The sequence below is a fragment of the Haemaphysalis longicornis genome, unplaced genomic scaffold (assembly GCF_048455015.1).
Source record: "Haemaphysalis longicornis isolate Haplotype H1 unplaced genomic scaffold, Haemaphysalis longicornis Haplotype H1 scaffold_7, whole genome shotgun sequence".
NCBI classification, from domain to species: Eukaryota; Metazoa; Arthropoda; class Arachnida; order Ixodida; family Ixodidae; genus Haemaphysalis; species Haemaphysalis longicornis.
Window position 1 is genome coordinate 138,122,145 of NW_027526422.1, and position 22,937 is coordinate 138,145,081.

At 51.3% G+C, this 22,937-nt stretch overlaps 1 protein-coding gene across 5 annotated transcripts in view; it reads left to right on the forward strand.

Moving 5' to 3' along the window:
• Nucleotides 1–22,937, forward strand: part of LOC144147059 (uncharacterized) — a 320,221-nt gene that overhangs the window by 98,520 nt on the left and 198,764 nt on the right. For 4 of the 5 annotated variants that reach the window (XM_077679092.1, XM_077679089.1, XM_077679091.1 and 1 more), the window contains exon 9: nucleotides 6,110–6,262. In XM_077679092.1, coding sequence (XP_077535218.1) covers nucleotides 6,110–6,262 — 153 coding nt within the window. The remainder of the gene's footprint in view (nucleotides 1–6,109; nucleotides 6,263–22,937) is intronic. The other variant, XM_077679093.1, reaches the window with a different exon arrangement.

Genomic DNA, 22,937 nt, shown 5'->3' on the forward strand with positions numbered 1-22,937 from the left:
TGTCTCTAGCGGATGCTTTGCACGTAAATCCTCTCGAAGTGCAGCATCTCCCTCGGCAGAGCGAACTATTCGCGCCTTGGGAATGGGGAGTGAATGATCGCCTAGAGCAACTCCGACATTCAGGTCGTGGCTCTTCTACGTTACATCGCGCATGTGCACGACGACGAACGAATGATAGGCGTACGCTGTGACGCGTTTTCCTCGTTGTGATCCAGTTTTGTCACGTGATACGGCGAACAATGGAGTGTTTTGTGGCCAATGTTGGCCAATCTCCCTAAGAGGGTATGCTTGGCTTAAGGAACGTGCGCTCGAGGAACGCGGCCATGGCTGGAGTTTTTTTGACGAATATTTGCCAATCACCCTAAGCGGGTAGGCTTAGATTGACGAACGTGCGCTCGAGGTACGCGCGTACGAGCCCTCGGCCTTTCCTCGCGCAGTTGTCCATGTGCACGAATCCCGTACTTACGGCCAGAAAAAAGCTCCGCTGTTAAAATGGCAGCTCTGAAGAAAACCGGAAAAATGTAAGTGCGAAGTTCTAGAACAGGTAGTCGCAGCAGTCGAGGAGATACACTGGTGGGACTTGCTGAGAGGAACAACCTGACTTAATTGTACATATTCTTCCACAAACGAAGGAAACGGGATCAACATGGAAAAGTTCAAAAGGTCCAACAAAAACGACTTCGATGAAGGTGACAATCCAGGTAATATGCAGGACGTGAAGCTGCGAGGCGAAATTTTGAGGAGTGATCATAGGATGCAGTAAAGATCGTTGTGGTTCGTTTCCCCAAAGTTCGGCGTCGATCAGGAACCCAATCGCCCGGGCTCCGGTTGATTTGGCAGCAGGCTGGCAGGGCGATGGTGTTGAAGTTCTTGGAGACAGCGGTCGAATTGACGCACTCGAGGCGTTGGGGTTGATTAAGTGAAACGAAGAGTTTATATACAGCTATTTACAGTAGGAAAACTGGGTACATGAGTAATGAAAAGAAAAACTTCATACTTCAGCTAGACGCTAGCTCCGAGTGCGCACAAATCACTCGAGCTCCTCCACTTCATCTAACTCTCCTATTCTCGGAGTGTACACAAACCGATCGAGAAACGACGGCCGAGACCCTGTCTCGCCGCAGGATCCGTCTAGTTGCCCGGTACGGCGCTGTACCCTAAACTTCCGACGCGATCTTAACCCCTAGCCTAGCGGGCTTCACAAATCCCAACCTAGCATCAACGGTCGAGACTCCTTGTCCCGCCGGGAACTGCCCTGCTCAGCGCTCAGACAAGAACGATTTTTAATGGCCAAGTTCGGCCTTACAACACCTCGAGGTCACACTCTCTAGGTTACGCCCCTGTATCGTTCGTGCGCGCGTAAGGGAGTGCCCAAATTTACACAGACAGCTGTCACTCAGCGCGCTACGGAATATTCAATGAGGCGCCGCCATCTTTGGGTCAACGGCACGCTCGCGGACGAGCAAGTGCGCGCGACCACGTGGGGTGAGAGCGAAAGGTAGCGACAGTGCACTGTGCCGACCGGGGCGCGTTACAATGGCGTCTCGCGCGGCGCACGCTTCGACGCTGGTAATTCCCCCCCTCCGCGCTTCACATCGACTATTCTCGGAACCCGGGTGTGCCGTCTGCGTTCTCAATGGGGGATTATCCCCATGGCACTCGGTGGGCCAGACAATCCGTCTCCCGTGCGCGCCGTGATGAATTTGCGACGGCTGCGGCGTATAGTCCACAGTGTTGAGCCCCAGACAGAGTGGCGGGTTCTCACGCGCAGCCCGGGCGCCTGGCCGCGGATCTCAGAAGTGGACCTTACAACTCTCCCCTTTAACTCTTGGTTCAGTCAATCCGAAAAGAAATTAAAAGGGCCACTCGTTTCATCTCTCCTTCACCCATAACAGTGGAACAAACAAAACAAAAACACGTGGAAGGAGCTAGGTATAACCACAAATGAGCACCCATCCATTTCTGCAGCTGATCCGAACCCTCTCTCACCTAAACTACAAACACAACCTATTCACTAGCCGTTCGTCAGGGACGGAATACTGTAGAAAACAAGAAACACACCAAAAATGCTAAGAACACTAAGTGCGAGTAAAAAGAAATTGGGTCGTGTCTCCGGGGAACATAAACGCCACGAACAACAAGAAAACTCAACCTTTAACACTGATGCGCGCTATAACTGCAAACATGCACAAACATTCTGGCAGTCCACAAAAAGAACAAAAGGAATAAGGACAGGCAAACAACACGGGCAATTTTGCAGTCAACAAAAACAAAACGTTAAGAAAGATTGCATTGTCACTATGCGCACGCACGCAAACGTCCTCCTTGACGGCGTAGCCTGATAACGTTCCTTGAAGAACGTTCGGTTGTGCTTTCGCTCACCTGCGGTACACAGAAAGTTCAGTTCGGTGCGCGGATCCATCAATTCGTTGCAGGGAACGAGCACCCAAGGCATCTCGTCGCGCGGGCGTGCGCGCGCGCACGCACGCGCACACACACACACACACACACACACACACACACACACACACACACACACACACACACACACACACACACACACACACACACACACACACACACACACACACACACACACACACACACACACACACACACACACACACACACACACACACACACACACACACACACACACGCGCGCGGCGCGCACGCACGCACACGCACACGCACGCACGCACACAGACAGACAGACATACAGACAGACAGACCGACACACACACACACACACCACCAACAAGAAAGGACGGATGAACGGGAACGTTCACGTCCGTCGTGGCGGCGCTAGGGCTCTCAGGCCATTCAATACCAGCCTCCCCAAGCAACATTCTGAAAGCAGGGGACTGCATTCGCGTACTTCCAGCCCGCTCTGCAGATGATCCAGACCGTGTAGCGTTGCAATCTCAACGCATGTCTTGATAATTTAGCCCCATGAGGCGAACACAACTTCGGGGAAGACGGAGTGGTATCACAAAATGCGACTCCACTTTCTGCCCCATAGGCCACGCGGCCATGCCTCTCCAATGCCCCAACGTACGGCAATGCCGCGTGCTCGCAGTGTGAGCGAAGGATTAATGCTTGAGCGGAATGTCGGCCCGCGAACGCGACGACCTTCTCAGGGACATTCTTTCCCTTACATACACGCTGCTCCACAAGAACAACCTCACAAGCACCTGTTATTACCAAAAACCGTTCGTGCACACTATGCGCATTCTGAGCAGTGGTCTGACAGACAGTTTTTCAGCTGTCCCAGCGCGCACTCATCCTGGCACAACTCAGAACTCGGGCTTGTGACACACGGCCAGGTCGCAGAACTTAGTGCGTCAACCTTTCCAGCTCGGCTTTCGACTAAATCTCGGTAACGGCCGCAACCGACAGTAAAGCTACGAAGCTCTATAGCAGACACCGGTTTTGCGAGACCGCTGATTGCGTCTCGTTCCCCTGTCCCCACGGCATCTGTCTCCTCACATGGTTTTTAGATGCAGAGCATCTGATTCACTCGCCTTGTCCCTCCGGCGTCGTCGTCGTTGTCGTCGGCGTTGTCCACCCCTCCCCCATTCTCCTCGCCACACCAGCTGCGCTCTCCGTCGCTCACCCCCTCTCCTCTCCAATAGCGAACAGTCTCTCGCGAGCCACCTTAGCGAGGGGCATTGGATTGGATTGGATTCGATTCGATTCGATTGGATTGGAATGGATTGGCTTGGATTGGATTTGTATTAGATTAAAGTGGATTGTGTTGCGTCATAGCCGCGGCAGACGCGCTGGGGCCGGCGCATGTGCAGTACTCTCTCTTCCGCGGTTTCCTCTCCTTCACCCTTTAAAAAGGGTATTCATTATTTCAACACTCTTTTTCGCAGAAGGGTGTAAAGCTACAAATTAGGGTGTTCGAAACTAAGAAAAAGGGTGTAGCAAAAGACTGCCAACTCACAGCAAAGGTGAAGAGACCTCCAACTTTGCAGGCATTTTGTACCTGTTTGCACGGGCGGACTGAACATTTTCTACAAGCAGGGCGTGTTGTGTAGCTTACGATGTTTAAAGAAATATGAATTGGCATAATTTATTACCAGTGAAGCTCTTGGAGCTTGAGCTAGTTTCGGTTTCGTTAGCAAAAAATACACAAAAAAAGAACTGCGGCTCCTGTAAAGGGTGCACCACCGAGAATAGGGTATTGTAACAGTGAAGTCGGCTTTCGAGCTTGTTAGAGTGTGAGCACAAGGTGCCTATGCGTATGAGCACCTTACACTGTACCATTTCGAAGTTACTAGTCTTTTTTGGATTCTAAAAGGCAAAAAAATTGGCGAAGTTTGCAATAGTGATGCAAGGCTGGAGAAACAGCAAAGCTGGGGGTCGACCTAACTTGTTTAACCCTTGGATCCCCTGGCACAATCAGGGGGGGGGGGGGCACACTGGAACAGCCTTGTAAAACCCGGTTAAACTTGGCCTCACCCCTCAGCGGTCATCCTAGCTTAGCAAGACCATTGCAAAGCTTAGCAAACATAACAGAACTTAGGAACACCGGAAGAAACTAGGTGGGTCCCAGCTCCGCTGTTCTTTTTTTTTGCAACTGAACACCTATTGCATACCGTTTCAACACCCTACAGAAAGCCAAGTGTGTTGCAGTCTATAAACAGCCTTTTCGCCACACAACTATAGTCTTTTTAGTTTTGAAGGTTCAAATTGGTGTTTCACGAGCCAAAGCTAAACTTGGGGCATGAGGTGCGCCGCATATAGAAACGAGCGATCATTGCATACGCGGAATTATTTTTTGCGTTTGAAAATTTCTTCTGAGTAGAGGAGTGTATGACGGGATGTCTTGTTCTTTACAGTGCTATTAAGCCTCCAAACATGGCCTTTTTCAGTAAACAGCTGAACACCTCTTCCGCACCCTTTCAACACCCTAAGAAAAAAATTCCCCGCATTTCTCCGAGGGGAAGAATGTGAAAGTGCGAATGCACGAGTTGAATTTCCGCGGTTCGGTATGGTTCGCGAAAGAGAGATCACACACACACACACAACTACAAAGAAAGAAAGATGCATTTATTCACAGACACCTATTTGTGTTGTCGTTGTACTTGATTGCTAGAGCGGATCTCAGCTTTGAAATTTCGTGTCAGTACTCCTTTAAGCGGGTGCATTAGCCCTTCTCACGCCCGATTCCTGGCCAATCCCCCACGTGGGTATGTGCCATGTCAGCGGCCAGGCAGCGCGCGCCCATCTCCCCCCGTTGCCAAGGAAGACGAGGAGATTCCTGGCCAATCCCCCACGTGGGTATGCTATGTGGACATCGCCGTGGACGCAGGTTCAGGGTCGCTTAAGAAGTGCATTGCACTTAAAACCAAGGGTGTTGACGTTGATCAACACCCTTTGTCCACTTCTGCTACACCCTTTTTTGGCTAAAAGTGTGTAAAACAGTTTAGTGTGTAGAGTAGGGCAACGTGGATCTATAAACGCTGTAGTACGGTGCCTCAATGTACTCTTGTCGCCGCCGCACGGCAGCGCTGGCATAGTGGCACCCACTTTGGAGCAGTGGAACGCGGTTTATTTAAATTTAGTTGAGCAAACTTCAAGCGTATTATCTTGGCACAAATGAGGCTGGAGAAGAACAGCATGAGAGGCAAGCGCGAAAGAGAGCGGAGCCATTTACTTTGCAGGGGCGCCATAGACTGTCGTTTTTCGGAGACATTTGCAACTAAAGGAGCAGGTACGCGGCCATTTTTAATAAGAATTTTGTTTAGTGCTTGCACTACACATTTTTGAGAAGGTAAACGGGAGGCCTTTGGATTACCTCATTTCAGACGTTGGTTTTCTAACTAATTTTTTTTATATACCCCAATAGCTAAGAGTGAACTGCCTATTTATGTGAGATGGGTTGGACTAGCCCCTACGTCTGCTCCGACGGTTTTAAGGCGGAGAACAGTGTATGTTCTCCTGCAGCAGCGCCAAACGACACATCTAGACAGAATGTTATTGAGAACCATTTACCAACTCACCAATACGGTGTGTGAAGATGGTCGTCTGCTTCAGGGGAAATTCCTGTATTTTCGTTGGGCACAACATTGTTCAAAATGGAAATCTGTGATTTTTCCAGCAGGCTTCATCATATGCGCCTGGAAATGTTGTCGCGGTCTCAAAGGACTTCACCATGGCTGTACGTCGGCATGTGGAACAGCCCTCTTCATGCGTTAGCGAAATGGTTTCTTTCGACATCAGTCCCAATGAAAGACATGAAATCGCACGTCAGGTAAGGCATTCAATGTTCGTACAATGATGTCAGGCTTCTCGAAAACAGCTTGATATAAACCACTATACCCTCAATAAAACGTTTTAAAAACGTTCTGAGCGAAAGAAATTTTACCATTTTACAGGTTTAAGCGCATACAGAGGCCCCTGTCATGCCAGCATGCTTTTGTTTGCCACATCCCTGCAATAACAAACGAACATTGTAGGAGTGAGCTTAAGTGCTCCTGCAATTTTAGGTGAGCAAAGTGCGAATCCGTCAATAGAACGGCTGACGAAAAGCGTATAAACGAAAGATCGTTTTTTTGTTGTGAGGCTTTTAAACAATGAAACTACAAGGCACGCGAAGAAAAAATTGTGCAACCATTAAGGTTTTCAGAAAAAATTCTTAGGGGTCGTTTTACAAATGTCGTTGATGAGTAGAGTGAGCAACAATTTTATAAGACGTCGGCAAAATTGCGACCGGTTTTTTTGTGAAGTAACAAGACTTCTAGATTGAGGTCGGCTTCACAAGACAAGGTGTGGACATTTTTGCAGGCACTTCCACCCTGTGCCTGCAAAAATGCCTGCACCCTGTTCTTTCAAAAAAACATTTCGGCATTTAGCTGTGGAAGCTGGCTTATAGTTTAGATCCCTTCTATAATTCAATTCTCGATGTGCTAGAAGGCGAAAAATACTGGGCTGATATTCGCGAAGCTGTTTGCATGTAATGTATAGTAAAAATGGTGATTGATCTCCGCCCGCGTGCGGTTCATTCCCTTCAAAGAGTGCCGTGCGACATTCGAGGCTCCCGCTAACCAAAGCTGCTTTTCGATATCGTACGAGCAACTAGCTTTGGAGATAAGGGCCCGCTTTTTTACTCGTAATGCCAAGGATTGCTTCAACGACCGTTATTCTGATGGAAAAAGAACTGTCGTATGGTCTACTTCATTTCGATTGATGGCAACGCGATGTCGGAATTGCGCCTAACCCCATTATTCTGACCAAACGTCAGTGGGAATTCTTCTGTGGAAATAACAGTGCGATACGCTACGCTATCACGCTCATTTGAATGGGGCTCTGAACGGACGCCGGTTCTAGCGCGGCCGCTTCCGTTCCATCACGTACGTCACGTCCGGTTGCCGGTAATGGCCGCCTTTTCTATCAGTTTCGGTTCCGGAAAGGCCGAAGTCGTGAGCTATTGGCGTCGCTCGCATTCATGTCTGAAACGTAGTATTTTGCATTTCGCACTCTTTTTAAGTGTACTATAAGGTGACACTACTTTTACGTTGTCGAAAATTTGAGTGCAGTTGGCCTTTAAGCATTCTGGAAAAAGTTCAGCAAGCTTTTTCAGTACAGCGCCTCCTGCCTTCTTTGAAATATCCACGCTTTTGCCGGGATGACTAGCAGCTTTTCCCCTTTTTATGCCATTGAAATTGGGAAAAGCAGTTCTGTCTTTATTTAATAGTGCGAGATCGCAAGCTAGGCTTGTCCGCTCAGTCGTTGCCGCTGGTCAAAGTTTGCTGTCGTGTAGCCGGGTGCAGAATGGTTCTGCTACATTTATCTTATACATGGTGTGTATGATGTCACTGTAGTCGTCTCTGCGTACGTATATTGGGTCTGTCGATAGCTAGCTTTCTGTTAGTTGACAATTAGGTTTCTCCAATTTCCAGCGTTTTTTCGACCACTGTGATTTTGTATGCACAAATGTAGTCCACTGTACATTGGTTAATCAATTTCTACAACTCTGATTTTGGAGTCTGCTCTGCCATACTATATAGTTTTATGTTCTTGCGTTTCGCAATTAGTTCCTTCGCTTTATGGGTTGCAATTGAAGTGTGTTTTCGACACGTGGCTTCTCCAACACCTGCTGCTGTTTCTGTGATTGACTTTGTTCGGTTGTCCTTTAGTCTGTCTACACTATCATCGTTCTCCTGGTTGGAATAATTGCGGTAAGTAAGAATATCACCAGTACCGCGTTGGTACAAATTTATTGTAGAAAACAATTCACCTTGAAGATGCACACAGTTTAATACTAATACATACTAGACGAAAAGCTGGCGTCAGCGTCTACGACCATCGCGCTTGAGCAAGCGTGCGGTCACGTTTAGAGGGGAAGCGGTACACTCCTCCTTGGCATGCGTTCTGAACATGCTATGAATTGCCTGTGCCTACAAAGATACAATAATACTGTAATTACCGATTGTTTAGAGTTGCTCAATTATTAGAACAATGTAGCTGTGAAAGATTTCTTTACCACGAAGTTTTCAAAAGCTTGGTGCAGCGGATTAGGTGAAACTTCTGTCCACGTGTATTTGAGGTGCACACGCGTTTTCGTTATCTTTTTCTTCCGCGTTCTGTCTTCTTCTTTCCTCTGCTTTTTCTTCCTTCCCGAGCACAACCCATGCTTGTGTGGAGTGCTGCATGCCCCTTAAAGGAGCCATTAGGACAAAACGCAAGTTTGTGTCATTCGAAATATTTCGTGTTTTATAGTGCCCCCAGCGCTTGCACGAATGCAAACGATGCTTTATTCACTGAGAACTTAATTATTTAAGTTAAATATTTTGATTTTCCTGCTAAACTGGGGGTTTTGTGGTGTGCAATGATATCACAGGGCCGTGTTTACCTTTAAGGAACCTAGATTGCGCCACCACACCGTGCAAGCAGTCTTCTGCCTTTGGTTTGTTTGTGAACGTATTTCTACCTGGCTTGTTTTGATTATGGAGGCAATCCTTCGGTGAAACATGGTGCTGGCTCGACCAATACCGTCACGTAAGACAACGTTGCTTGCGTCAATCGGCCAGTGTCGTATGAAACAACCTCAAAGCCCCGCAGTCCTGTGCAGTTCAACCAAGCATAGTGCGCACAGTACCAAAAGCAGTACGCATCGGTATTTCTATGTTTACGTGTGCTTTCGTGACTTCCACTGTTTGTTCAACCATTCTTAGGGCTTTAAAAAGAATGTGCTCTAAATTTAAGCGAAGATAGCTCGTTGGGCAAGCTTATAAGCTCTGCCTAACTTTTGTTTGCTTTTGCGCCATCCACCAATCGCAGAGCTGTCTGGTATGGCATCATAGGTTGTGTTGCGGGAAATGGGCTAGTGGGTCGCATGGGCGTTCCCTTTTTTCCTAATTATGTAGCTTATTTGAGCGATGTTTACGTTAAAAGTGGTGTCAGTATGATTCTAACGACGTAATCTCTCGAATGAACCAACATGTGTTTTCTCTTCATGGCTCCTTTAGGTAACCATTATCCATTATAGATGAAATGGTAAACTACGTTATTTCAGCCACGGTATGGGGCTTCTTGGTACAGCAGCAGCACACCCTTATCAGAGAAGGAACTTTTCATCCTGGCGTAGTACTGTGCCCCACTTCCCCTTAACTGACAATGCAACTATCGTTCCTCAGTACAAAACAGCCGTAGAGCACCCGATTACGAGAGCGGTCAGGGCAGCGATACAGAACAGTGTGCTAAGAATTTCGGGGAGCGGTCTGGCCGCCTTTAGAAATTGATTCTGCAGCATACAACGTGCGAGCCCTGCCTAACGAGAAAAGTTTCGCTGCAATATAAGATGAACTCTGGTACATTAGGTTAGATATCCGGGGCTAAACAAGGCTAAAAGAATAGGAGAAATCTTCATGAAGCTCACTAGCGGGCAAATTGTGCGGAACCAAACACCTCAAGAAAAGAAAGAGCACGAGAAGGGGTTCTCAACCACAGAGAAATAGCAGGAAACCTGCAGAAATTCTTGCGCATTAGGAAAAGAGTCACAGCCGTTGTTTATCAAGCTACGCAAGCACTACATATTAGACATAGTACAAGCCTACGCACCAATAGCTAGATACGAGAATGAAGCCCTAGACAACGTTTATGAGGACGTCGAGTCAGCAATGACGAAGGGTTCAGCACGGTTCTCCATTGTGAGCGAGGCTTTCACAAAAAATCAGGGAAGCTTGCACGCACGCGCAAAACGTGAATGGGGAAGCTGTTGTAACTTGTAGGTGATCACTGACGGACACGAAGTTCAGTTTCAGTATTGTTGTGGTGTCGTTGTTGAAGTCGGCGGCATGCCATTTCCATGACCTTATGTTGAGCAAAACCAGAGTGAGCTCGTCGTTTTGGTCGAAGTTCTTGTACGCCACTCTGCAAGCGCGACTTGTCTCTAACAGATGCTTTGCACGTAAATCCTCTCGAAGTGCAGCATCTCCCTCGGCAGAGCGAACTATTCGCGCCTTGGGAATGGGGAGTGAATGATCGCCTAGAGCAACTCCGACATTCAGGTCGTGGCTCTTCTACGTTACATCGCGCATGTGCACGACGACGAACGAATGATAGGCATACGCTGTGACGCGTTTTCCTCGTTGTGATCCAGTTTTGTCACGTGATACGGCGAACAATGGAGTGTTTTGTGGACAATGTTGGCCAATCTCCCTAAGAGGGTATGCTTGGCTTAAGGAACGTGCGCTCGAGGAACGCGGCCATGGCTGGAGTTTTTTCGACGAATATTTGCCAATCACCCTAAGCGGGTAGGCTTAGATTGACGAACGTGCGCTCGAGGTACGCGCGTACGAGCCCTCGGCCTTTCCTCGCGCAGTTGTCCATGTGCACGAATCCCGTACTTACGGCCAGAAAAAAGCTCCGCTGGTAAAATGGCAGCTCTGAAGAAAACCGGAAAAATGTAAGTGCGAAGTTCTAGAACATGTAGTCGCAGCAGTCGAGGAGATACACTGGTGGGACTTGCTGAGAGGAACAACCTGACTTAATTGTACATATTCTTCCACAAACGAAGGAAAGGGGATCAACATGGAAAAGTTCAAAAGGTCCAACAAAAAACGACTTCGATGAAGGTGACAATCCAGGTAATATGCAGGACGGGAAGGTGCGAGGCGAAATTTTGAGGAGTGATCATAGGATGCAGTAGAGATCGTTGTGGTTCGTTTCCCCAAAGTTCGGCGTCGATCAGGAACCCAATCGCCCGGGCTCCGGTTGATTTGGCAGCAGGCTGGCAGGGCGATGGTGTTGAAGTTCTTGGAGACAGCGGTCGAATTGACGCACTCGAGGCGTTGGGGTTGATTAAGTGAAACGAAGAGTTTATATACAGCTATTTACAGTAGGAAAACTGGGTACATGAGTAATGAAAAGAAAAACTTCATACTTCAGCTAGACGCTAGCTCCGAGTGCGCACAAATCACTCGAGCTCCTCCACTTCATCTAACTCTCCTATTCTCGGAGTGTACACAAACCGATCGAGAAACGACGGCCGAGACCCTGTCTCGCCGCAGGATCCGTCTAGTTGCCCGGTACGGCGCTGTACCCTAAACTTCCGACGCGATCTTAACCCCTAGCCTAGGGGGGTTCACAAATCCCAACCTAGCCTCAACGGTCGAGACTCCTTGTCCCGCCGGGAACTGCCCTGCTCAGCGCTCAGACAAGAACGATTTTTAATGGCCAAGTTCGGCCTTACAACACCTCGAGGTCACACTCTCTAGGTTACGTCCCTGTATCGTTCGTGCACGCGTAAGGGAGTGCCCAAATTTACACAGACAGCTGTCACTCAGCGCGCTACGGAATATTCAATGAGGCGCCGCCATCTTTGGGTCAACGGCACGCTCGCGGACGAGCAAGTGCGCGCGACCCCGTGGGGTGAGAGCGAAAGGTAGCGACAGTGCACTGTGCCGACCGGGGCGCGTTAACAATGGCGTCTCGCGCGGCGCACGCTTCGACGCTGGTAATTCCACCCCCTCCGCGCTTCACATCGACTATTCTCGGAACCCGGGTGTGCCGTCTGCGTTCTCAATGGGGGATTATCCCCATGGCACTCGGTGGGCCAGACAATCCGTCTCCCGTGCGCGCCGTGATGAATTTGCGACGGCTGCGGCGTATAGTCCACAGTGTTGAGCCCCAGACATGGTGGCGGGTTCTCACGCGCAGCCCGGGCGCCTGGCCGCGGATCTCATAAGTGGACCTTACAACTCTCCCCTTTAACTCTTGGTTCAGTCAATCCGAAAAGAAATTAAAAGGGCCACTCGTTTCATCTCTCCTTCAGCCATAACAGTGGAACAAACAAAACAAAAACACGTGGAAGGAGCTAGGTATAACCACAAATGAGCACCCATCCATTTCTGCAGCTGATCCGAACCCTCTCTCACCTAAACTACAAACACAACATATTCACTAGCCGTTCGTCAGGGACGGAATACTGTAGCAAACAAGAAACACACCAAAAATGCTAAAAACACTAAGTGCGAGTAAAAAGAAATGGGGTCGTGTCTCCGGGGAACATAAACGCCACGAACAACAAGAAAACTCATTCTATAACACTGATGCGCGCTACAACTGCAAACACGCACATTCTGGCAGTCCACAAAAAGAACAAAAGGAATAAGGACAGGCAAACAACACGGGCAATTTTGCAGTCAACAAAAACAAAACGTTAAGAAAGATTGCATTGTCACTATGCGCACGCACGCAAACGTCCTCCTTGACGGCGTAGCCTCATAACGTTCCTTGAAGAATGTTCGGTTGTGCTTTCGCTCACCTGCGGTACACAGAAAGTTCAGTTCGGTGCGCGGATCCATCAATTCGTTGCACGGAACGAGCACCCAAGGCATCTCGTCGCGCGGGCGTGCGCGCGCGCACGCACGCGCACACACACACACACACACACACATACACACACACACACACACAAACACACACACGCGGCGCGCACGCACGCACACGCACACGCACACGCACGCACGCACACAGACAGACAGACATACAGACAGACAGACCGACACACACACACACACACACACCACCAACAAGAAAGGACGGATGAACGGGAACGTTCACGTCCGTCGTGGCGGCGCTAGGGCTCTCAGGCCATTCAATACCAGCCTCCCCAAGCAACATTCTGAAAGCAGGGGACTGCATTCGCGTACTTCCAGCCCGCTCTGCAGATGATCCAGACCGTGTAGCGTTGCAATCTCAACGCATGTCTTGATAATTTAGCCCCATGAGGCGAACACAACTTCGGGGAAGACGGAGTGGTATCACAAAATGCGACTCCACTTTCTGCCCCATAGGCCACGCGGCCATGCCTCTCCAATGCCCCAACGTACGGCAATGCCGCGTGCTCGCAGTGTGAGCGAAGGATTAATGCTTGAGCGGAATGTCGGCCCGCGAACGCGACGACCTTCTCAGGGACATTCTTTCCCTTACATACACGCTGCTCCACAAGAACAACCTCACAAGCACCTGTTATTACCAAAAACCGTTCGTGCACACTATGCGCATTCTGAGCAGCGGTCTGACAGACAGTTTTTCAGCTGTCCCAGCGCGCACTCATCCTGGCACAACTCAGAACTCGGGCTTGTGACACACGGCCAGGTCGCAGAACTTAGTGCGTCAACCTTTCCAGCTCGGCTTTCGACTAAATCTCGGTAACGGCCGCAACCGACAGTAAAGCTACGAAGCTCTATAGCAGACACCGGTTTTGCGAGACCGCTGATTGCGTCTCGTTCCCCTGTCCCCACGGCATCTGTCTCCTCACATGGTTTTTAGATGCAGAGCATCTGATTCACTCGCCTTGTCCCTCCGGCGTCGTCGTCGTTGTCGTCGGCGTTGTCCACCCCTCCCCCATTCTCCTCGCCACACCAGCTGCGCTCTCCGCCGCTCACCCCCTCTCCTCTCCGATAGCGAACAGTCTCTCGCGAGCCACCTTAGCGAGGGGCATTGGATTGGATTGGATTCGATTCGATTCAATTCGATTGGATTGGATTGGCTTGGATTGGATTTGTATTGGATTAAAGTGGATTGTGTTGCGTCATAGCCGCGGCAGACGCCCTGGGGCCGGCGCATGTGCAGTACTCTCTCTTCCGCGGTTTCCTCTCCTTCGGGCGCGCTGCGCATATAACCGATGTGCCGTTCTCCGGCGAAGCAACATCCACGCTTGGCTCAAACACCAAGAGTCCGCGCCGCTTTCAAGTACGCCAACGTCGTCATCGACTGGGACCGGCGTACGCAGTACCCTCAACGTTATGCGCGCTATAAAACGCGGTCCCTTCGCCGCTCCACCTATGCGTCGCCTCTACACAGGGGTTCCCGCGAGGGGAGGTGGGAGTTTTTGTTGTCTCTCCTTCCTAACCTCCTCGGGAGCTCTCATTCTTTGTTCCGCAGTCTCCACGCATGCGTTTTGGTGTTTGTGGGGATCCTGGCGCCCGAGCCATTGCGTGATCGCTAGGTTTGTGCCCTTGCGCGGCGCTCTTCCTTACTCTCCCCGAAATGCCGGCTCGTTTCGGCGCCCCTGTGTAGAGCTGAGCAGTCTTCTAAAACTCCTTCCTGAGGCGAAGGCTACAGCGACCGTTGCGGCGATAAAACACTGTCACGAAACAGGCGCTCCGCCTTGGTGTTGGAGCTAACCTCACCTCATTGGCCCGTTTGAACGATTCCCGAACAGCACCCTCGCCGGGACGCGAACGCGCGACCTGCGCGGGGGTGCGTTCGGGGAGACGCTTCCTGGACGCCGAAGGCGTTGGCCGAAGGTATGTGACGCTTTTTTTACCAGCCGGCTGCAACTCTGTTGCGCCGGAGAAAGCCCACCAGCCCTTCCGGCTGCCGGCTCGTACCTTAAGGCTGCTCCGGTTGTCCCTACGCTTGCATATAATAAGGCCGTACCTACCACTCGATGAACACGCGGTGCGGTACGCGCCTGTGAGCGAATGGGCCGCGTCTTCCTCGCTGCTGCGAGCCGATCTGGCCAGCACGGCGATGCGTGCGCGCACAACGGTTGCGCCGCGTCCCGGATTTTGCCCCGACCGAAGAGCCCACTGGCTCTGCGCCGACGATGCGCGCACACTTGCGCGTGGCGCCCCATCGCCCCTATCACCGGAAGGGAAGTGCGTACCGCTACTGTAAATGATGTAATTGGGAGTGTAAAATATGTGACTACAACGTTAGCATAAAATAAACGTCTTCCCTCCGTACCCTGGGCATATTCCTTTGTCGCCCCTTTCTCCACCTGCCCAACAGAGGCGGTTTTAAGTTGGCGCGACGGCGTTTCAGTATCGTGAGCGTGCTCAACTAGCTCGAACCCGCGATGGTTCCTCGCAGTGTGCATGAGTGCATGCCTTATGCAATGCTAGGGTGGTGCATATTGTGACGTAGAGACCACATGTTTTCCATAAGCCTCCTGTTTTCCATAAGCCTCCTCGGGCACACTCTCACCATCAAGACTACCTAACCCACCCGATACCTCCGTATCGTTCCTACCCTCGTCACATACTCTCAGCTCGTTGTCCTCCGCCTTCTCAAGTTCTCTCTCACTTTCTCCTCTGTTTTCTGCATGTTCAACCCAGTCTACCTGCTCAGCTCGCTTATCCGCTCTTAACTCGTGCTTTCCCTTAGCCTGATCGCGAACTCCGTCTCTTTTTAGCCCCGTCTCATCACATGCTTCCTCGTCTTCTCTCTCCGTTCGCTTCTGGGCGAGTTTCTGAACGCCCGACACGGAGTACCCTTCCTCGTGCGACTTTTAAGCGGAATATGAAACGCGGCGGGCCCCAGGACTTTATGGTGCGACGCCAATCTCCTCCGGTCCACCGATTAGAGCTTGGGTGCTGCCCGTGCTAGCAAGTTCGGCTTGTATTAGCTCAGTGTCTTGTGCAAACGTAACTTGCGGTCATACACTCGCAACAACAGGGTTACCCCTTGACTCTGCTCTTATACCAGACGCGCTCGCCGGGACACTCCTCATGCTCGCTTCCCTATCCGAACAGCTGTTCCCAGCTGAGTCGCTTTCTTCCTGTGCGCAGCCACGGCCACTTATCTCGTTCTCGCGCGCCTTCAATTTGAAAAACAGGCTGCCCCCGTTCAACTTTGCTGTCAGTGCGTAACTGGGCCTGCTCGAAGGGTTCTGCCTTATGCGCTGCAGCTCCATCCCCAAATTTCGCCCGTCCGGATGGTCGTCATGTTCGAGCATCGCCTCATTACACCCGCTGTACGGTATCACCGGGCGCGCTTACCTCGTTGCTCCTCATCGCAATGTCCGTCTCCACGCGTTCGACACCGGTGGAAATGCTAGCCTCGTGTAGGGAGTCACGGCTGCTTACGTTGTCATCACAATGTTCAAGTTCCAAACATTGGCCGGAATAATTACACTTCACTGTCGCCACACAACTGGCTGGGTCTGTGCCCCATTGTTTCTGCTTGCAGGTGTCCGAGCGCAAGGTCGTGTGCCTTCTCCGCCCCAGCTCCAACTCATACCTTCACTACCGCTCTTTAGATTCGAGCTTCAGTTTTTGCATGCGCTCCTTCGATTCTCGCGGCTCTCTTCTCTCTCGTTCCGCCGCCTCTCGCGCTCTTTGCTCCTGGCGCTCCGCCGCTTCGCGCGCTTCTTTTCTCTCTCGCTCCTCCGCTTCGCGCGCTCTTTTCTCCTTTCGCTCTTGAAACTCCAACTCCATTTGTCTAAGAATTATTGCCTCAGACTCCGCTTGGACCACCCCTCCTCCCGCCGTTCCTCCTTGAGGTGGCGCCTCATGTCTGACCATCTCCGTCTCCTTCCGCCATGTTCGCCAGCATGCTCCGCGTTACTGCGAAGCTACCCCAGACTCAGCCTACACCGCCACAACGAAGCGCAAGAAATCCCACTCACCCGCACCTTCGGTGGTCGGCTGCCGCGTCGTTGGCTCTGTGCACTGGCTTGGCTCTGCCGATTCACTCCGCGCGGAGACCGGCTGCTGCCGATGAAGCCGGGCGTGCGTCCGCTTGCTGCCCCTGGTTGTGGCCCGGTGATTTCTTCTGCCAAATCGTGTCGACTGCGCCAGTCATAATTGTTGTGGTTCGCTTCCCCGAAGTCCGGTGTCGATCAGGAACCCAATGGCACGGGCTCCGGTTGATTTGGCAGGAGGCTGGCAGGGCGATGGTGTTGAAGTTCTTGGAGACGGCGGTCGAATTGATGAACTCGAGGCGTTGGGGTTGGTTAAGTGAAACGAAGATTTGATATACAGCTATTTACAGTAGGAAAACTGGGTACATGAGTAATGAAAAGAAAAACTTCAAACTTCAGCTAGACGCTAGCTCCGAGTGCGCACAAATCATCGAGCTCCTCCACTTCGTCTAACTCTCCTATTCTCGGAGCCTACACAAACCGCTCGAGAAACGACGGCCGAAACCCTGTCTCGCCGCAGGATCCGTGTAGTTGCCCGGTACGGTGCTGTACCCTAAACTTCCGACGCGATCTTAACCCCTAGCCTAGGGGGTTCACAAATCCCAACCTAGCTTCAACGGTCGAGACTCCTTGTCCCGCCGGGAACTGCCCGACTCAGAGCTCAGACAAGAAAGATTTCTAACGTCCAAGTTCGGCCTTATAACACCTCGAGATCACACTCTCTCGGGAACGCCCCTGTAGCTTTCGTACACGCGTAAGGGAGTGCCCAAATTCACGTAGACAGCTGTCACTCAGCGCGCTACGGAATATTCAATGAGGCGCCGCCATCTTTGGGTCAACGGCACGCTCGCGGACGAGCAAGCGCGGGCGACCCCGCGGGGGGAGGGCGAAAGGCAGCGAAAGTGCACTGTGCCGACCAGGGCGCGTTAACAATGGTGTCTCGCGCGGCGCAGGCTTCGACGCTGGTAATTCCACCCCTCCTAGCTTCACGTCAACGGTTCTCGGAACCCGGAGGTGCCGTCTGCGTTCTCAACGGTGGATTATCCCGTGGCACTCGGTGGGCCAGACAATCCGTCTCCCGTGCGCGCCGTGACGAATTGGCGACGGCTGCGGCGTAGAGTCCACAGTGTTGAGCCCCCAGACAGAGTGGCGGGTTCTTACGCGCAGCCCGGGCGCCTGGCCGCTGATCTCATAAGTGAACGTTACAGATGCTGAATCTCAAAAAAACATTATGGAACTCATGAAAGTAGGCAACCTAAAAAAGACGAAGCCAGGACGCAAGATTAAAAAAAACTCTTCATAACAACTTCGGGTTTTCACACGAGAAGAAACAGTCATTCGTACATTGCTAAATTACAGCATTCTTGTATGCAAAATTTCAGGAAACGTTCAAAAATTTTGAAGGTTTTAATGAGCGGAATCCCGTAGGACAACTGAAAATTGCTTCCTGGTTATAATCACGACACAGTAATGGCGAATCATAGATTGGCTGACATTCACATTGATGCTGCTAGGGCATGTGGGGTACCAAATTTAGCGTTTTGATTAGGGAAATCATGGGGGAAAATAACAAAAATTTATGGTGAATAGCAGATTGTGTAAAAATTCAAACTGATGCCGAAAAGCGCATGCGGAGTATTAAGTTTACGGTCTGGAATAAGGGAATCACTTGCGACTAAAATTGTTTCCACGTTACGAAAATCAAAATCATGCCTCTAGGGCGTGCGGAGCCTTAAATGAAACGTCTCGATGAGTAGAATCATGTAGTAAAAATAAAAAATTGCCTTCTGGTTATAATCATGACACAGCCTTCGTAAGCTATATTGGGTCAAAATTGAAATGATGCGGCTAGGGTGTTTGGGGTATCGTATTGACGCTCTAGATAAGGGCAACCTCGTGGGACAAATAGGAGAATTGCTTCCTGGTTATAATTACTCACATTCAGGTTAAGTAAAATATTAAGTTATCATTCATAGTGATGCCGCAAAGGCGTGGGGGGTATCACATGGTGGTCTCGATCAGGGAAGTTTCATCGGACGAAAAAATGCTTCCTGGCTATAATTGTGCAACCGTTATGCTAAGACATTGAATCGGTTAAAGTTCAAAATTATGACCTAGGGTGTGCGGGGTATGACATTGTCACGAAGCCAAGGATGACGCAGTTGTCTTGTAGGAGAAACAAGTTTATTGGAGCGAACTTGTGCTCCCCTAACAACTGAAAAGAATACAGAGGCGGCGAAGCAGCGGTCAACAAAGTGACTTGCGTCAGCGAGCGTCGCAGAATCGAACGCCCCGGCGTCTGCTCTGCAGGCTTTTTATCTTTCGGCGCGCGTGGTTCTGGAACCGTCGATTCGCATCGAGAACATTGTAGATGCAAGAAGATTATTCCGGGATGTTCACGTTAGATCGGAATGCTCTCCCTATCAGAACAGATAACACATGCGGCACAGAAAGAAAGAATGGAACACGCGCTTCCCTTGGCACGGAGATAACACAGACCGGCACAGCCGGGCGGTAAAAGCAAAACACAAATAAACAAACCCAATGCATGGTTCGCGGCATTACCCCCCCCCTCTAAGAGTGCATCGACCCGATGCTAACGTAAGCGACAGTCCGAAAGTGAAAAACGTTCGTCATCATGCGTAGAAAGGTTTTAAGCGAACCACGTGGACGACTTCGGGCCGCGTACGTCGTCGTGATGTGCCGGAGTCACCATCAGGGATCACTTCGTAGGTAAGTTGGCCAACACGTCGCAGAATCTCGTAGGGTCCGAAATACCGTCGCAGAAGTTTCTCGCTCAGTCCGCGTCGTCGGATGGGAGTCCAAACCCACACACGATCCCCTGGTTGGTACTCGGCGTCTCGGCGTCGGAGGTTGTAGCGGCCGGCATCCACCAGCTGCTGGTCTCTTATACAAACTCGAGCGAGCTGGCGGGCGTCCTCCGCACGTTGAAGGTATCCTTGGATGTCGGCGTTGAGGTCGTCGTCTTCTACATGCGTAATCATGGCGTCGAGCATCGTAGTCGGTCGTCTTCCGTAGACAAGCTCGAACGGTGTCATCTGCGTAGTTTCCTGCGCCGCTGTATTGTACGCAAACATGACATACGGGAAGACTTCGTCCCAAGTCTTATGTTCAACGTCGACGTACATGGACAGCATATCCGCAATTGTCTTGTTCAGACGTTCTGTTAGTCCGTTCGTTTGGGGGTGGTACGCCGTCGTTCTTCGGTGATCCGTGTTGCTGTAGCGTAAGATTCCTTGCATCAGTTCCGCGGTAAAGGCCGTTCCGCGGTCCGTGATTAGGACTTCAGGGGCTCCATGTCGCAGCACAACTTGGTTCATAAAGAACGTGGCGACTTCTTGTGCAGTCCCCCGCGGAAGAGCGGCGGTCTCTGCGTAGCGCGTCATGTAGTCTGTCGCTACGACAATCCACTTGTTCTCCGATCGTGACGTCGGGAACGGGCCTAGAAGGTACATTCCAATCTGTTGAAAGGGCCTCGACGGGACGGTGATCGGTTGTAGAAGTCCGGCGGGTCTTGTCGGCGGCAATTTTCGTCGCTGGCAGTCCCGGCAACTCCGAACGTAGTGGGTGACGTCGGATGTAAGGCGGGGCCAGAAGTACTTCGCCTTAATTTTTGCAATAGTGCGAGCTCTGCCAAGATGTCCGGAAGACGGGTCGTCATGGGACGCTTCCAAAATTTCGTCACGAAGGTCTGCGGGGATGACAAGTAGATAATTCGTTCTTGTTCCGGGGCTGAAATTCTTCTTCACGAGGACGGAGTTTTTGAGGCTGAATGCTGGTAAGTTACGCTTGAACGCTCTAGGCACGGCGACGTTTCGTCCTTCGAGGTAGTCGATCATTACTCGCAAGTCGGGGTCGGCACGCTGCTGGGCGGCTAGGTCGCTCTCCGTAACAACCCCGAAGAACGCATTGTCTTCATCGGAGTCTTGGGGTGGTGGGTTGACAGGGGCGCGGGACAGGGAGTCGGCGTCGGAGTGTTTCCTGCCGGATTTGTAGACGATTGTAACGTCGAACTCTTGCAGGCGCAAACTCCACCGCCCAAGATGACCAGAGGGGTCCTTCAAATTGGCGAGCCAACACAGCGCATGGTGGTCTGTTACAACCTTGAATGATCTGCCATACACGTATGGGCGTAATTTTGAAATGGCCCATATAATAGCCAGGCACTCTTTTTTGGCGGCAGAGTAGTTTTTCTCCTCCTTCGACAGACCACGGCTGGCATAGGCGATTACGTTTTCGCACCCGCTTTGTTTTTGGACGAGGACGGCACCCAAGCCTATATCACTGGCGTCCGTGTGTATTTCTGTTTCGTCGTTTTCGTCGAAATGAGCGAGCACGGGCGGGCTTTGCAGGTGTTTTTGCAGCTCGCAGAAAGCCTTTTCTTGGTCGTCTTCCCAGCGGAAAGCGGTGCTATCTTTCGTCAAGATCGTGAGCGGCTCTGCAATGCGTGCGAAGTTTGCGACGAAGCGCCGGTAGTATGCGCACAGTCCAAGAAATCTGTGCACGCCCTTCTTATCTTTCGGCCTTGGGAAGTTCGCTATGGCTGAAGTTTTCGCCGGGTCAGGCAGGACTCCCGCGGCGTTGACGACATGGCCCAAAAACTTCAGTTCCTCGTACGCGAAGCGGCACTTTTCAGGCTTCAGCGTTAACCCCGACGTACCGATGGCCTCGAGTACAGACTGCAACCTTGCGAGGTGTTCGTCGAAAGTCCGGAAAAATACCACAACGTCGTCGAGGTATACGAGGCAGGTGTGCCACTTCAGGCCAGCTAGCACAGTGTCCATGACTCTTTGGAACGTTGCTGGTGCCATGCATAGCCCAAACGGCATTACCTTGAACTCGTACAGGCCGTCCGGGGTTATGAATGCAGTCTTCTCTCGATCTCTCTCGTCCACTTCAATTTGCCATAAGCCGGTCTTCAGGTCCATCGATTAGAAGTACCTCGCAAGGCAGAGGTGGTCGAGGGCGCCGTCGATTCGTGGCAGGGGGTACACGTCCTTTTTGGTGATCTTGTTCAATCGCCGGTATTCAACGCAGAACCTCAGTGTGCCGTCTTTTTTCTTCACGAGTACGACCGGCGCAGCCCCCAGACTTTTCGATGGCTGTATAATGTCGTCGTTGAGCATGTCGTCTACTTGAGTCCGGATGGCTTCGCACTCGTGGGAAGAGACGCGGTACGGTGACTGTCGGGTAGGTCGGGCTCCATCCTCAGTTATTATCCGGTGCTTCGCCAGAGGTGTTTGACGTAACTTTGAGTTCGACGAAAGACACGCGCTATAGCGACACAGCAAAGCGAATAATTTGTTCCGTTGTTCTTGCGGTAGCGCCGGATTCACGTCGAAGGGGTGCGGAAGCTTGAAGGTATCGTCGGGTGCGCGTTAAAAGTCGGCGACTGCTATCACGTCACTTGCTTGTTGCGTTTCTTCGACGAACGCAATTGCAGCGCCCTTGTTTAAATGCTGGTACTCCTCGGTGAAATTGGTGACCAAAATGTGGGATTTGCGCTGCTTAAACCGCGCAATGCCTCTTGCGACAGACACACCGCGGTCAAGAAGCAACCTTCGGTCACTCTCCACGATAGCGTCGACGTCGGGAGCAGCACCTTCACAGTAGACGGTGATCATCAAGCTTGCGCGGGGTGGCAGGGTGACGTGATCATCGGCGATCCTTACCGCTGCACGTTGTTCGGGGTTCGATTCCGGCGTCACGGAGTGGTCGGAGGAAAAAGTTATCGACTTCGTCTGCAGATCGATTATTGCGCCGTTGTCCGTCAAAAAGTCCATTCCGAGAATTACGTCGCGGGAGCAGTTGGGCGAAACGACGAACACCGCAGGGTACGTCGTGCCGTCTATGGTGACGCGCGATGTGCAAGTTCCACTTGGCGCCACGAAGTGACCTCCTGCTGTGCGTATGTGCGGACCGTCCCATCTGGTCATAACCTTCTTCAGCTTAGACGCAAATGGTCCGCTCATTACGGAGTAGTCGGCTCCCGTGTCTACGGGGGCGACTACATCAAATCCGTCGATGG